Source organism: Anoplophora glabripennis, unplaced genomic scaffold, assembly GCF_000390285.2.
Source record: "Anoplophora glabripennis isolate ALB-LARVAE unplaced genomic scaffold, Agla_2.0 scaffold387, whole genome shotgun sequence".
In the NCBI taxonomy this organism is placed as follows: domain Eukaryota; kingdom Metazoa; phylum Arthropoda; class Insecta; order Coleoptera; family Cerambycidae; genus Anoplophora; species Anoplophora glabripennis.
In genome coordinates, this window is record NW_019421739.1 from 208120 (window position 1) to 225653 (window position 17534).

General features: G+C 33.3%; 1 protein-coding gene across 1 annotated transcript; it reads left to right on the forward strand.

The window, feature by feature from the left end:
- Positions 1–1637: 1637 nt before the first annotated feature.
- Positions 1638–14741, forward strand: LOC108908419 (gamma-tubulin complex component 4). Its single transcript, XM_018712454.1, has 10 exons — positions 1638–1733; positions 1783–1924; positions 1973–2318; positions 2379–2559; positions 10443–10745; positions 10802–11060; positions 11117–11294; positions 11796–12003; positions 12061–12129; positions 14463–14741. Exons 1-10 carry the CDS (start codon positions 1665–1667, stop codon positions 14736–14738), a joined length of 2031 nt encoding a protein of 676 aa, XP_018567970.1. The 5' UTR covers positions 1638–1664; the 3' UTR covers positions 14739–14741.
- Positions 14742–17534: the final 2793 nt, after the last annotated feature.

A 17534-nucleotide genomic window follows, 5' to 3' on the forward strand; every position in this document is an offset into this window, starting at 1 on the left:
GTGTTAAATAAACAAATCGTCTTGCAGAGGGATGAAACCTACGAGGAAATTTCTGTGCATAGCGTCGAGCAGCATGCGCCGAATTTTGATTACACTCTCCGTACACTAACAACATATCCACAAGTTCATTATTACTATACACATGGGCCATTGTTTTATCACTCTGCCAGCAAATTAACATAAAAAGATACTAAATACACAATACAAAACACCAAAATGATAACGAAAACACAATTCGTTTATAATACATACTAACTGAAGGAAGCGTGACAATCAAAGCAAGGACTGCGCGCGCTACTTAACACGTGGCTTATCGATAACGTATCGGCCAACATTAGCGTGTTCCGTTGCTTCACCTATTAGGGTAAGTTAGGGATTTACAGAGCCGGCTTCAAAATTTGCAATAACTTTAAACTCAGTTATCTCGGTTATTAAAACACATTTATTAGAGCAATTTCTTGTAAAATGATTTATTTTAATGCCTACTGTCATCAGTTAAAATTAATACCCCACTTTCAAAATCACCCTGTATTTGCAGATTATGAATATCAGTATTACCATCCCGATGAAGACCATTAGATGATGTCCCGAAATTAATGGGACGCAGAGAAAGAGTAGGTTTTTTATATAAAAATAATACTACGATTTAGCTTACCTTAGTCTGAAAGTTATTAACGATGATAAAGCGTGTTAAATTTAAAATTTATGTAAAAACTTCCACAAAAATCAAGGGTAGATATTTGGACAACATTTTGAGAAGGGAGTATCTTAATGTTATCCGAACACCCTGTATATATATTTTCACATTATTCATATATTGTTTTATAACAATTCTTTACTTATAAGTGTCTATTATTATTCTGCTGACAATGGAAAATCGCCTGCTGAGTTGCTAGNACCCTCCTTACCCCTCCCCTCCCGCGCTAGCCTAAGGGCCACCTTAGCAAAGCGCATCCCAGGCTGCATAGCCGCACTGCCCTACCCAACCATACCACACATAAATATGACACCACCCCCGGGGTTTACACAGACGAGCCGGCGAAGCAAGAAGAGCGACAGAAGAAAGAGCCCTAGCCGGCGGGGCCCAGCCATGACAAAAGGAGGTCCCACAAGGCGCCTGCACCGGCTGCATTTGCATTCGGGGTAGACGACGAATGGGGCCCACCTACGAAGGCTGTCCAGGCCTACACGAGATGAGGCAGGATAAAGAGGGATAATCCCCCGTGATCCCAAATCATTGAGGCCAATTTCTAGCCATGGAATAACGGCGTGCGCGGAACGATGCCTTCAGCAGTATATGCTTTAAGATATGAACATGAACTATTACGGATCGACCAAATTTCGCATATACGTGATCACTTATGCATGTGGATCACATACTTCTGTTATATATACTATTATAGAAGTATGTGATGTGGATCCAGGCTAAAAATAAATGAAAAATAAAAACATAAACTGGACACTGGAACAAACGTTGAGTGGAAACTTCTAACTCAACGACCCAAACTAATAAGAGGAGCTTGAAGTTCTACACCCTAAAGCAGCTCCGATTGGTTGGCAACGCTGTTCACAAAAGCAAACTGTTTATTTGTCAAAAAATTTAAAAATTAAGAGAATTAATTTAATAGAATTATTAATTTCCATTCAACAGTAAAACAGTAATCATGATTCATGAAACTTTATTTTATTTATGGAATTGTCCAAGTGAAGTTGATATTTTAGATACTAATGAAGTATGTAACGGTTGTTTATATAATAATATATTTCAGAAATTTGTTTTAGTGGACTCATTTATTTGAATTACAAGAATTTCTACATCCTGGGGAGCAGAAGTTGCTACAAATCATTGTGGAAATTGCACTGGATTATTATAAACTTTTAGCTTTTAGCAAACGTGTGTTACATCAAATTCCAAATGGAGGAGGTGAGTTAAAATTTATGAAGGCAATTTAATTTCTGTTGTGATTTGTAGGACTAGGAGGAATTACATCATCATTGTCATCTGAGACCACGAAAGTAGAATCGACAATGAAAGTATCTGCAGGTCTTTATATCAATGCCTTTTGCAGTGGAATGCATAAAGTCTTAGAGGATTACAGAAAAGAAATTATCAGACTGGAAGATATGTTTTTACAGAATCCTCAATTATCGTTAACATTTATACTTAGCTCTATAGAAAAATATCGAAAACTCTTTCAAGTACTACTTTCTATGATCCAGGTTATAGAAAAAGACAATGTACATGGATGTTTATTAATAGGAAGGTTGCATAAATATATTAATTGTGGAATGGATCAGATAGCTACCGCAGCTGATCAGTAAGTTATCAAATTGAAAATGAATTAAACAAAAATTAAGCTTATACACCTTTTTTTCAGAATAATTAAATCTATTAATACGATTTTCTATAGACATTTGTGTAATTGGATAATTTATGGAGATTTAGTGGATGCTTTTGGGGAATTTTTCATTATAGATGGAAAGACTGCTGATGAAGATTTTCTTTATCCTGAACAAATGAAAGAATCATCATTAGATAGTAGTGAAATTTTAACATTTGTAAGTGAAATTGATTTATTTGAAGTGGTCCTTAGTCCAAAATAGTAAACAATAAGCTTGTCAATAAGCATTTCCATGAGATGTAGTGGTGGCTCGTATTTTGTAATGATATTTTGTTGGAACACCATTTCTTGTTACTACTACGAGAAGTAACCATCAGATCCTTTGAAATATAAAACTGCGAATTGCAGAACTGTAGGTTGGAAGGGACATATGTTGTAATAAGGATTTTTTTTTTTCTCGGATAAATGGGGAATTAGAAATTACAGTAACTAGATATTAGAACTGAGTAACACAATATATTACTGTAATTTTTTGACTGGTACCTATGCATTTTAATATATTTAATTATTAAGGTAGTTTTTGCAACATTTGTGCAAGAAAATATCCAGTTATTATAACAACAAAAATAGCAATAGCTACAGAATAATTATATTAGAAATCACTATCCTCTAATATAATACAAATAACTCAATTTATCACGTTTGACACCTCACAAATTTGTTAGAAATTTGATTAATAAAATAATTTTTAAGCAAAGACAGAACCAGATTCAATCTTTCTGATATAGTTATATATAATTCTTGAGGGATTTTACCATAGATTTAGTAGTATACGGATGGAGTCAAAGCCCACTTTTTGCGCATTTTAGCTGTTCCAACATGAACAGCGAAAGCGGCAGCAATATGCCCTAGTCACATGACCTAGGATAAAATCATGCTACATTGATTTAAAAAGCGACTCTATTTCTGATTAGGAAATTATTTTTCTTTTAAATAGTAACAACAATAAAAAAATACTCAAATTTATGTGTCAAATAAATAACACTTAATACCACGTAGTGGATATAACAAATCGCCCGTGATAAGTCTGAAAGTGCCCTAAGTCACGTGACCCTAGACTAGTTTCATCCCACTTTACATGTTGTCCCCTGTCCTCTCTCTCTGCATTCCATCCATAGTATACTATATTAGATCTATGTAGTATTCAGGATAACTCAACGATGTTACAAAGAAGCAGAATTTTTCTGAACCTGTAATACTTGTAACGTTAGAAGTGTGTCACATTTTTGCCCATCACTAGAGATGTTAAGGTGGTCGCTGGCTGGTAAAAAATAAAGTGGTCACATTTTGACAATGAAGCATGGTGTCTACACCATTTTTTAGGGAATCATTTATATATTGACATAGATATTTTTCATAAAAATGTTCAAAGGATGTTTGCAAAGTAAATTATAACAGAGGTTGCTGACCTTAGATCTGAAAAACTCTTCTGTTCTTTTTTTTCAATAACGGATAAATACAGATGTTTTTTTTATTTTTAACAAACTTGAATTATATTTGGTAATAATTTTCACCTCGATATTTTGTAAATATCCTGTATGTAAATATTTAACAAAATATGATTACTTCATAAATTAAGTATAAGTGGCCAATTAGAATCCGTATCAGATTGAGAACATTTTTAATTACAACATTAGAAGGAGTTTTTTTTGCTTGAGTGAATACCAAATAAGGGCAATCTAGATATAAAAGGAGATTTTTGGTTTAGGAGAAAAAGATATTAAAAAAATTACATTTTTTGAAAAGTATGTGAAATTTGTAGCTATATAGTTTTAATGACAATTAATAATACTATAGCGTAAGCATCTCAGTGCACTTTATACATTTATTTACTTGTCTGTTTCATGTTTCTAGAATATATTTCTTTCATATTCAGTCGGTATGGGCATAAGGGTTGTTGACTATAAAAACAAACCATATACAAATTGTTGTTACAAAGATTTTATATAGAAGGACCTGCCTGTATAGTAAAATTTTAAATATATGACAAATTAGTAGTAGAAATCATTTATGAATTTTTGTGTTACTTAAAAACTAGTGTGACGTCATAAGGGGCAATTGAACAAGAAGCTAGTAGCGATCCTATTGCATAATTTTGAAGAAGAAGAAAATATATCAAAATTGTCCATCAAACCTTATTGCCCTGTTTTCTGTTCTTTAAACTTTAAACAAAAGTGACAATAGTGACACTAGTGACAACAGTCTATCAATTAAGAGTATTTGTGATAATTATTATTCATTTCCTGGTTGTAATGGATTCAACAAAATTTAAGTGGTGTTTTGTTCCACATTCCACATAGCCAATTGCATTATCGCATTATTATAAATAAATAGGTATTTATATTTATTATTTATATTATAAATAAACACAATAAAATCATTCATTAAATATGTTAATCCTTACTTGACTGCTTTTATACCTCTGATTTCGCCAATATTTAAATGGTCATCTCTTTTTAAAAATTCAATTCATGATCATAAAAATATTAATTTTCGGTAAAATTTGCGAAATAGCTTTCACAAATCTCGTTTCACACATTCTGCTTTAATTCTAAGGGAAGGAAGATATTAAATGATTTACTAAATAATAATTTTACTTAATAAAGGAATTCGAAGATTAAGGAAAATAACTCGTAGACTTGAAAATATTTTATGCGACAATGTCACTGACAGACTGACACTACTGCCAGTGTTGACAGAGCATCTTCTTCCTCCAATTTTTTTCCTTCGCGCAATCATTTACACATAATTTCACTACAAGGTGCCCCTTATGATGTCACAGCCGTTTTGAAATATTATAAAAAATTCAGTTTTAAATAATTATTTTAAAACTGTTCCGACGCATTTCTCAATCTCTAATTGTGCATACACACTAATTAGTACGTGTAGAATTATATTATCTACTTTTTGAAATTTGGTCAACAACCCTGCTTAGGGTGGGGCTCAGAGCTGTAAGTTCAATGGAGGCCTTTATAAAAAAAAGCTTTCACAATCAGCGACTTACCAATATAAAATTTGAACACGTTTTGAATTGATTAATTGATTCTAAAAAAAAAAGGGGGCCATGCACACCCCTGCCCCCACCTAGCTGTGCCCATGTCAGTCGGCAAACCTTAATTCAATTTGTTTTGCCTCAAATCTATTTCCATTTTTTCTCTATATGGGACTGAAAATTTTCCAAAAAATGATATATGTTCCAAGTTTCATCGTTAAAATGTGACTACTTTTAATTTTCGTCAGCAGGAACTGACAAATTATTTAATTTATTAAATGTTATATTGATAATTGTAATTAGCCCATAAGTCGGAGACTTGTGCGGGAGAGGAGGCGGCAAATTATTATTATGTAGGCCTCATTTGTGCCCAGGAACGACTCATGGGTAGGCCCTAATCACCATTCAGTACAGGAATGAGGGAAACCTGGAAAACCTCATTAATTAGGGGGGTGGTCAAATGCCAACCAGTGTCAATCTCGCACATTGACCCAAGCCAACATTCTTCCATCCTACCATACCTGCACAGAGCATGCACACGATTTAAGTACTGACGCTTTAACCTGTGCGGCTATCGACTGAATAATTTATTAAATTAAATATGACTAGACGTTACATAGAAGAACTGTGATATTGCACATACAAGAAGTGTGTGCAAATGACCTGTAAATCAGGCACACCTAAAATTAGCCACAAGGTGTGTTATTATTTAATAATTTTTTAAATGTATTAAGGTAATTCAAACAGCTTCTAACAATTTGTTTCTAAAAAATATCAAATGAGGCTACATGCCTCAACTAACATTGAATTATACAGTAATACCCAGTAAACAGCTACCTAGTACAAATAATTATTCAAAATAGAAACTAAAAATGGTAGAAATATAATCAATATGAGTATATACAGGCAGGGTCGGACTGGGCCTAAAGGACCCGGGTGGCATTATGCAGTATGAATGAACTATTTTACATGTGGTCGTAAACCAGGGAGTAGGTAGGGCAGGGGGCCCGCGCAGCTGGGGGGCCGGCTGGCAGATGGCACTTCGACTATATGACCAGTCCGATACTGTATACATGGTGGAGAGTTTAACTGGTATAAATTCTCTACCTAGGAACTAAATAATTTTTCGAAAAATTCTCGACACAAGTCAACGTTTGAATGTGCTTTTTCAAGCAATATGCTAAATGTAGCCCTTCAAGGAGGGTGGAAACCACCCCTACTTTTTTTTTCAAATGCATGTGACCCCTCATTGGAAAGGAGACAGAAAGACAAATTCAGCGTACTGATCACATTTATTATTATTCAAGAGGTTGAGGGTTGCATAACATTAAAATGTAATTAAGTTTATTACATTTCAACGTAACAATTTCTCAAAATGTGCACCATTTACTTGTTTGCAACATCTTAATCTGTGATTCGTCCCTTACATTACGTAACATTTCCGGTGTTATTGCCTGGTTTCATCTCTTATTCTTTCCTTCATCTCAAAAGTAAGATTTACATTCAAAAACCAAATAACATTGATGTTGCCAACAAATGGTGCACATTTTGAGCAATTGTTACGTTGAAAAGTAAGAAACTTAACAATCACATTTTAATGGTATGCAACTCTCAACCACTTGAAAAATAATAAATGTGATCAGTATGCTGGATTCGTCTTTCTGTCATCTTTCCAATGAGGGGTCAAAAAAAAGCAAGCATATTGCTTGAAAAAGGTAGGTAAATACATTCAAACATTAATGTGTCAGGAATTTTTCAAAAAATTATTCGAATTTATTCCAGTGAAAGTCTACACCCTGTATATCTGATATGTTGAAAATTGTTAATGTAATCATTAAAAGAAGTATTTTGTATTTTTGATGTTCTCTTATCACCTTTGACAAATACAGACATGAAAAACAGCTACTACAAAAGGATCTCTTTGTTTCCATATTTTATTTAGGATTGTATCATCAAGTAGCCTCCAACTTGGCATTTTTAGGAAAAAGGGCAAATATTGTCTAATTTTCCATGACTGCACAGTATCTGCTGCATTGAAGAATTAATTTACTTAACGCTGTGCAAATGACAGATTTTATTTCAAGAAGTAAAATGTCCCATATTGCATAATAACAGTCATTTATGAACTAAGATTATATTGCAAGGATGTCATTGCGAAAGTATATTTGGTACCTACTTAATGCTCAACAAAATGAATGTGGAATAGAGAAATTACTATACAGGGTGTCTCATAATTAGCCGCCAATCCTGAACAGGCCGATTCTATGATCAAAACTAAGTAAAAAAGTTCATATGAACATGGGTCCGGAAATGCTTCCTCAGGGCACAGGGACCCATTGAAGAGGGAGGAATGGAAATCATTTTTTTGCAATATCTCTCAATCGCGTTGTGATAAATGAATGAAATTTGGTATACACAGCTAAATTTTGATGAGCAATTTGATGGACTAATCCATTTATTTCCACAAGGTCCATTGGGGTGGGTACGGGGGGGCCCTTGGTCCTTTGCGTGTGTAACTTTTTTAAATTTGACTTTTTAACAAATTGGACAGCAAATTCCGTTTTCCCGAACTGTTTTACGTTAAAAAGGTACTCTTGTTTCAAATCGTTATCTTTAACGGTTTCTGAGAAAATCGCTCTTGAATTAATCCCACTTTGGTCAATTTCATAGTAATTTAAACAAAAAATAATAATAATAATTTAATACGTAATCAGTAATACACATTATTGATGTAGAACAATTATGATATGATGATTTGTTTATGGCTTTTGCGATGGTAATGCTGCGCGGCAGAACGCGAGTACGGCAGAAGGTTTCCAAACAGAAGGCTGACATCAAGGAGGACATTCCTCACTGTATTCCGCAATTTAGCTGCAACCGTCACTTTTCGAAGGGATCATAAGATGGAAACTTAATTTTGATAACAGACAACAAGCTATTTTAAAAACTGTTCAAAAAACCCTCCACCTTCTCTGATACAAAGTCTTGCCCTACGTGTAACACTTCTCGAAGCTATTAAGATGCTAAAACGGTTTTGACGAATTTCATTGGCTGCATCATTGATACGCTGCAGCAATTCCTCACGGGTATCGACTTCGGTGGCGTAAACTTTTTGATTTAGATATCCCCAGAAAAAGAAGTCCAGCGGGGTTAGGTCGGGAGAACGCGGCGGCCAAGCTACCGGTCCGTGCCTCCCTATCCACCGTCCAGCGAAATTTTCGTTTAGGAAATTTAGAACATTGCGACCACTATGTGCCGGGGCTCCATCGTGTTGAAAAAACATGTTACGTCGTAAATTTAGAGGCAGATCATCGAGAATTTGGGGAAGATTTTCTTGAAGTAAGTTTAAATAAAGATTTGAATTGAGACGTTGTGGAATTTCAATAGGTCCAATCAGAGTGTCGTGAATTATTCCCGCCCATAAATTTATGGAAAACCGTTGCTGGAAGTTTGTTCTCCGAACAACATGTGGGTTCTCTTCTTCCCAATAATGAGAATTATGAAAATTTAATTTTCCATTTCGGGTAAAAGTAGCTTCGTCACACCACAAAATTTTGGAAGCTTGCTCGTTGTCCAGCGACAAAATCCAGCGACAAAATTGCATACGTGGCGCAAAATCTTCTGGTATCAAGCCATGTACACGTCGATAGTGATAGGCATGTAGACCTTGTCGCTTTAATATTCTTCCAACCTGAAATGTTAGTAGCACATCTAATCAATTCTGTTAAGGAAATCTTTAAGATATGTAGTACCGTTGGCCGAGGAACATTTATTTGCCTTGAAATGTTCCGTATGCTAGTCGTAGGATCTTGTTCAATAGCGTCAAGGACCTCCGCTTCCCTATTAATCCTGGGACGTCCTTGACCCGGTGCCTTTCGAAAAGTGGCGGTTGCAGCTAAGTTGCGGAATACCGTAGGGAATGTCCTCCTTGATGGCAGCCTTCGGTTTGGAAACCTTCTCCCGTACTCGCGTTCTGCCGCTGCAGCATTACCATCGCAAAAGCCATAAATAAATATCATATCAACTAACTCTTGTCCCGTAAACTCTTCCATTTTTTTCGCTTAGAACTATTAAATTGGCAATCGGGTTGACAATACTTTGACATAAGAATACCTTGATAATTTTGTTTAAATTACTATGAAATTGACCAAAGTGGGATTAATTCAAGAGCGATTTTCTCAGAAACCGTTAAAGATAACGATTTGAAACAAGAGTACCTTTTTAACGTAAAACAGTTCGGGAAAACGGAATTTGCTGTCCAATTTGTTAAAAAGTCAAAGATGAAAAAGTTACACACGCAAAGTACCAAGGGCCCCCCCGTACCCACCCCAATGGACCTTGTGGAAATAAATGGATTAGTCCATCAAATTGCTCATCAAAATTTAGCTGTGTATACCAAATTTCATTCATTTATCACAACGCGATTGAGAGATATTGCAAAAAAATGATTTCCATTCCTCCCTCTTCAATGGGTCCCTGTGCCCTTAGGAAGCATTTCCGGACCCATGTTCATATGAACTTTTTTACTTAGTTTTGATCATAGAATCGGCCTGTTCAGGGTTGGCAGCTAATTATGAGACACCCTGTATAAAGTTTGATAGAATCTATACCTACTTAACAATAATATAATTTGTTAGCATCACAGACTGGTACCATCTTTCTAATACTTTAGAATTATAGTATATTCTTTTGGCCATATCTTGCTTATTATAGATAAGCTCTTCAAACTTTATATCATCAATTTAATCTCAATAAAACATTGCGAAAATATACAAGATGTTCTATTTAAAAAAACTAATATGCGTCTTTGTAATTAGATGCTCAATTGTCTTTAAGTTTTGAAAATTTAGAAGGTTACCTACAATTTTTATCCTTACACTTTTTATAATAGGGGGTGAACACTTATGGCGAGCCACCTTGTACATGGGATCCTAAAAGACCAAAATCTAAAACACTGTACTGTTGTTGATGCTGACAGAAAATAAAAGTTTATTACAAATATTGTAAATTCATCCATTACTAATCAAAATTAATATTTTCTTATGTAGAAGAAAAGTAGAATAAGAAAACCTCCAGTTGTCAGAAAATTCTATATAAATTGGAATATGGTTCCATTATTTATAAATGAAGACACAGCAGAGAGCATATTGTTTATGGGAAGAATTGTTTGGATTGTAAGAAATGACCCAAAGAGATCTAGTGATGATAGTTATCAAATTAAATATAAAAGAGATATATGGGAAGGGAAAGATATTGAATATTACAGAAAAGTTCAATCTTTGGAATTTCAAACTTTTGATAATATTGAATTTCAGAAAACTATTGAAGAATGTAGAGTAAAGCTTACGAAGGTAACATTGCTTTTTTTACAAGCTAAGATAATGGATTATAACTTCTATTTTTATAGTACCTTTGGTCTGTAATGTTAGACGAAGGCCATCTAATTGAGCATTTGCACTTAATCAGAGATTATTATGCTTTAGGAAGGGGAGAACTATTTCAGCAATTCATTACTATTGCAGAAAATCATATAAAAGATACTTCATCTGAATCTGTCGTACAGAATTTAAATTTTATTTTTCTTGAGACAGCTAGAAAAATATATGGTGAAAATGATAAAACTTATCTGAAATTCGAGCTTACCTCATCCAATTCAGATAACACACGTAAGCACAAAATGTTTATGGTTTCTTCAGATATTTTTGTAATGACATAATTACAGGTAATCCTTGGGCAAAATTACAAATTAATTTTGAAATTCAGTGGCCTTTGCATATCGTTTTTCATCCAAAAGTGATGGAGCTGTATAATAAATTATTTTGTTATTTGTTACGGTTACGTAAAACACAAATTGATCTTCACAAACTGTGGGCTGAACACGTTTCAAAGAAGCAGAAGATGTGAGTAAAAAAATTTATTTATTATATAAATAATACGTCTGTGCCTAAAAAATGCATCCATTTTACAAGCCATGTGACCGTCGAGCTAAAAATCCCTAAATCTTAACGTCACCAATGTTAATAATTTGTTTACAATGAACAATGACAAACCGTTATGTCTATGCTCGAGATAATGTGATTGCTGATTGGTTGAATAGAATCGTAAAAAATTATACCAAGCACCAGCCGGTGAAACAGAATGTTGTATTTTAATGTAATCTTTATCTTACTGTTTTAATTTTACCAAAATTTAATTGCCAACTTGAATAAAATTACTGTCCCAAACAAAATTACTGGTCATTATGGCATGTAATCATTTCTGAAGGTTCTGTATGTTGCTAATTGACACTCTTTTATTTTTTATTTATTTACTTTTTAAATCGTGTAAGCTTCTTGTATTAACACCAATAAAGTACTACTACTGTTTATGTTTATATAAGCTGAAATATCTTCATCTTTTAGTGATAGAAGAGTTTGGACACTTCGCCAGAATTTAATATTTCTCGTCAATAATTTGCAGTATTATTTACAAGTTGATGTTATAGAAGCTCAGTTTTCTCTTTTGTTAAAGGCAGTTCAAAATGCTAATGAATTTGAAGATATTATTAAAGTGCATCATGAATTTATTAGTAATTTATTAGCAAAAACTTTTGTTTTGACACCCGACGAGGTAAGATCATTATGCTGTGGCATCTGTTTAAAAGTATTACTTCGGGATATTTTTTAGGAACATACATATAAAAATAAACATCGTTTGTATCAGATACCAGCCGTACAGTATAATGTTCCCAGCAAGGTAATATTAATTGAAAACTAATATTTAATCAAAACTGAAAACAGTATAATAAATTCTACATAATTTATAAATACAGGGTGTCCGCAAATTTCACCGACAATGTTTGGATTCATGACGATAAATAAATACGATCTACGAAAATAAAGTTAAATGTTTTTGAGTAACAAGACTTCAAAGTTGTCAAAAAACAAAAATAAAATTAATTTAATTGATAACTTCATAACCCATTTGCCGATCGCGTTAAAATTTTGCACATTTATTTGGACTATTATGGCGTATTATTTCTTAAAGCTTTAGTCAGATCCATATACTGGGTGATAATTTTCTCCGGTTACCTCTCTCTTTTAGCGGTCAAAACTTTTACACTGGTCGTATTTTTTTAAATCGGATAGCAGTGTTGAAAAGGTCGTTTTATTTAAAAAAAATATTGTCTCTGCCAGTGGCAAAATTGTAAATAGAATTGAATTGAAATTCTTGAGCAAGAGTTAAATGAAGTGGCCGAAGAAGTTGCTTTTTTAAAGTTTTGTGAACATTAGTTTTCATACATTTAATAATTGTCTTGTTACACTGCTGACATAATTTGCATGTGTGGAGTGATGAGAAATTACCTGATAGCCACAGCCATGAAGACAATACAAGGAGTCCGAACTCCATGTAAACAAAAATCTTACAAAAATAAGAGGGCGCTAGTGTTCCATATGTCCCATATGTAGAGAGGGGAGATAAAAAGCGGCAGTTTGAATTATAAATCAATCATGTCATTTTTGTGATGTGTAAAAAATTTTAAAATAAATAATGTAAGCTACTTTGAATTATATAAATCATGAAAATATGTCATTCCGGACTGTAATTAAACTAAATAGATAATAAAAAATATTAGCTTTATGAGAAGAATTTGGTGTTTGTAGAAAGAAACTAGTTTTCAAGGAATTTATGACGTGATCTTTTTAATATTAACCTATAAGTAAGGTTTATGTTTTTGATAATTACTTTGTTAAAGATTTTAGTTTAATGTTAGTAAAAAATAGTCACATTTTATACAGGATGTTGCCTTTAAAAAAATTGTAATTCTTGTATTTTTAATATGGAATTTTTACTTGTGGTAATAAAAAATAGAATATAAAAAAACTCGGTGTTTTAAATAAACTTTTTAAAATATTACAGATGTCCGATTTTGAGTCCAGTGATTCAGATGACTTATTAGACGCATTGTCCAGCTTGAGTGATGATGAAATAGATTTATTCTAAGAAACAGAAAGAGTAAAAAATAAGAACTACTTTGAAATTACTGTACCTGAATATAGTGGCCAAGTTTTTTTAACATTTCCGTGTTAGCATATGGGAAGTAGCTAACAGAATTGAAGAAAAATTTGCCATCTTTAATTATTTCACCCATGATTCTGGTAAATTTTGCATTGTCTTAAGCTCTACAACAACTAGAAAAGTTACATACTTGCTAAGTAACTTGTCTCCACAAATTATAGAATGGCCGAGATAATGAGGCAGTTGTAATCGAACAATATTTTGCCCAATATGAATTTCCAGAGCAGGTTATAGGAATAATTGATGGGAAAGGAATTCATATAAGATAGAGTATATCACAATCCATATTTTTTTGAATAACCAATAATATACTATATTATAGTGTAACTGAAAACTGACTATAGAAAGTCGATAAATTATGGTTGGACAATTTCTAAGATGATTGCCATGTTGTCGGTTTAGACTTCTCAATGCTTCGATTTTCGAATTTTGTCAATTTTCCCGTATGAGTTCGTGCTCCTTATCTAGTCTCCATGGCCACAGCAATCAACATCTTGTTTTCATCGCCTACTGAACTCAAAGCTATGCAAACCAAAAACGTACAGACCTGCAAATAATGCCATTTTTCTCAAGAATGGCTTTCTGTAGGCTATTTTCTCAAGTGACAATATTTTTTTAAAATAAAACGACCTTTTCAATGTTGCTGCTGGTTTTAAAGAAATACGACCACTGTAAAAGTTTTGAGCGCTGAAAGGGAGAGGTAACCAGAGAAAACTATCACTCAGTCTATCGATTTGACTGAAGCTTTAGGAAATAATATGCCATAATAGTTCATATAAATGTGCCAAATTTTAACGTGATCAGTAAAAGGGTTATGAAGTTATTAATTAAATTAGTTTTATTTTTGACACCTTGGCCTGTAACTCAAAAACCAAAAAGTTTTAATTTAACTTTTTTTTCGTAGATCATATTTATCGTCGTGAATATGCAGTCAAACGTTGTTGGTGAAATTTGCAGACAGCCTGTATATTTATTGATGATTTGAGTAGTAGATTCCCTAATTATTTTAGGTTTACAATGTAATTATCAAATTACTAGAATTATGTGATGAGTTTTGTCTGGTTGCAACCACATGGGATGCTATTTTAACCGAGCCAGAATTGGAGGAACTGGAGATCTTTCAGAAACGGAGTGATACTGTTATTGAGTCCCTACTTTTTATTCTTTACAGCTTACACGAAAAAATCAGTGGAGAACATTTACTTCAGCTATTGTCACAGTTAGATTTCAATAGGTATTTCAGCAAAAATAAACCTGATTTTAATTTAACTGCTGCTTTAAGTTAAATATATTTGGATGTTTATTTAATTAATAAATTTTTACCAAAGTATGTAATTCTTTTCAGTTTTGAGGAAAAATAGTGGCTTGAAAAAAGGCAACACTCAAGAAATTTTAACTTGCCCATCCAAAATTTCTATTTTAACCTAGCTTAATAAAGTATCAAATATTTTTTTAAAGAAAAATGTTAATTGATGAATGAATAACAGTTAATATCACACAACCTTAGAATAAGCGAATTCTACATAAACGTCCTCATTTTACAACTATTTTTATATTTAATCTGTTCTGGTCTGTAAACCCTGCCCAGTCATATTTTGCTTAATTTGTTTGTAATGTTCAGATGCAGCATAAACCGAGTATGTAGTCACTAAGTAACAAATGTCCATTGTCATAATTTGTATGTCTATGTTTGTGACGTCGCAACAAAATTGTACCGAAACTATGACACGCAGTTGTAAATTGTACTGATAATGTAGAGTCATGTAAAGAGTTCTGGTTCTCTGTCAAAAGTGACAAACAGATCTTGTTAATGTCTGCAAATACCAAAGGGCTCCTGTGAGACAAATTTCTGTGGTGTGGAGCCAAGTAACTGACATTAACATATTGAGGTATCAGATACACAACTTCGGTTAGTTTTTACAAGGTAAAGTATCCTTGGGAGTAATAATTATTAATGTCGAAATATAAATATAAATTTTGTTTTTGTCAAAGCAAAAGAAAAACCATTGCTGATGGAACTCTAGAAGAAACGTTTAGCTTGGGTTAAATCGAAAACTACTTGGACAAGTGAATATTGAGCTCAACTAATTTTCAATGGTCCGAGTTTGATAGTGTGTTAGGGATTTTTGTTGTCTTGGAAGCCTTCCACAAGGAGTGCTTAAAATGAATATTAAAATTCCCACAAGGAATCATGATCTGGGTATACGTGTTGGAAAAGGGATAGGAAGACAAGAGTTCATTACCGGCACCGAAATGTGGATAAATCAGTGGTGGATCGTCAGGAGACACAAGTGACGCACCGCTTCACCTAAAATGTCCGTTTGGTTGTGCAATTTAATATTATTTTAAATTTTATAATTTAGGTATAATTCTATATCGAAAATGTATTGTGTTTGTTTATTTAATATGCATAAATAAACAGAATAGTTGCACGATGAACGCCTTCTAAAAAAACATTGCCTTCGTTGAGCGGGAACATCAACCTCGTACCGTACAACGTTTAGTATACGCATGTGATGCAGGTCAGAATAGTCTAAATCAGGGGTCGGCAACCTTTTTTGGCTGCGGGTTAAAATCAACCACAGTGTGAATATTAAAGGGACGTTTGGGTTAGTGATATTTTCATTTTAAAACAGTCTTTTAATGAATAATAAGATACATTTTATTAAGAAAATAATTACGATACGCTTTTAAACTTTAATTATGTATTATTATAAAAACTAATAAAATGCCAATTATTATAAAAACAAACATAGTTGAATGAACTTTAGTTATAAACGTTCTCTTCGATATTAATGGCTCCCCTGATGTTGAACTTGTAACGTCAATTTAGTCAAGTCTGGTGTATAGTCAGTCGTTTTAAGACGAATACAAGCATCTGAATTTTCGGTAGTTAACCTGCTCCTGTTCTTGCTTAAAATAAATTTCATTTGTGAAAATATTTGTTCACATTTATATTTGAAATAATTATTTAAAAAAAAATATTGCCATGAACAAACAAAAACCAAAAAAGTGGTTATTTCAAAATTGACGTGCGTGCAAAAACAAAGTATCTATTTTCAATTTTTGTTTATTCTCAAAATATTCGTCTCATGTTTGTTTTATAATTTATTTTTATATATTATACTTTTTTTAGGAAATAAAGTGGGTCACTTGAAATTAGTAAATGGGTCACTTGAAATTAGTAAATGGGTCACTTGGTGACCCGCGGGTCATAGGTTGCCGACCCTGGTCTAAATTCCGCTTCTCTTCGCAGGTTGTTTACGGCGGTTGTCATGGAAAGGAGACGGCCAACATGGGAGAAAAATACGGCGTGAAGTGACGCGGATATTGAATCAGCATTATCATCGCCTATCGCCTGATTCGCTTGCCTTTAAACAGTTTATATGATATGCGTCGCCTAGTGCACGATTATAACTGTTCTTAGTTAATATTTGTTTTGTATAATAATTGTGGAAATGTTTCCTATGTATGATCCAGTATGTATTTTATTGGAAACGCCATTTTCCAGATGGAAAACTGAGTACAAAAAGGATTTTTTAAATTGCGAGAGACCTGTGTCTTATTCTCTCGATATGGAAAAAAGGTGAAATTAAAAGACAATGTGTACGTTCGGAAGATTCGGAATTAATAGTATAAGTGGTTGTGTGGAAGTGTTCATTTAAAAAAACTTTTCGTTATGTCGTGTTTAATTGTGGGTGTAAAGTCGGGCGTGTGGAATAAGGGGGGATTTAACAATTTTGGGAGTCGCACGAAGCTATCGTAACCACAAAGCTTCTTTGGAACATACATGTACGGTGTGCGTTAATGTTCGCAGAAGTCCACAAGCCGGACTAATATTTCTATTTTTTATAAAACCAAATCCTTCTCACGAACGTGTTTTTGAGAAATGTTGCAAATGCAACTAAAAATTTCCAGATTCATTTAAAGTCGTTTGACCTTGAAAATTTGAAAATTTTCACCCGCAGCGCTATTTTTTTCTTAGTCAATCAATGAATATGCTTCACCTATTCTCAATGTCACGAGCCGCCACTGCATTGTATACAAGCCCTAAATCGATGGTACAGAAAAACATATTTTGA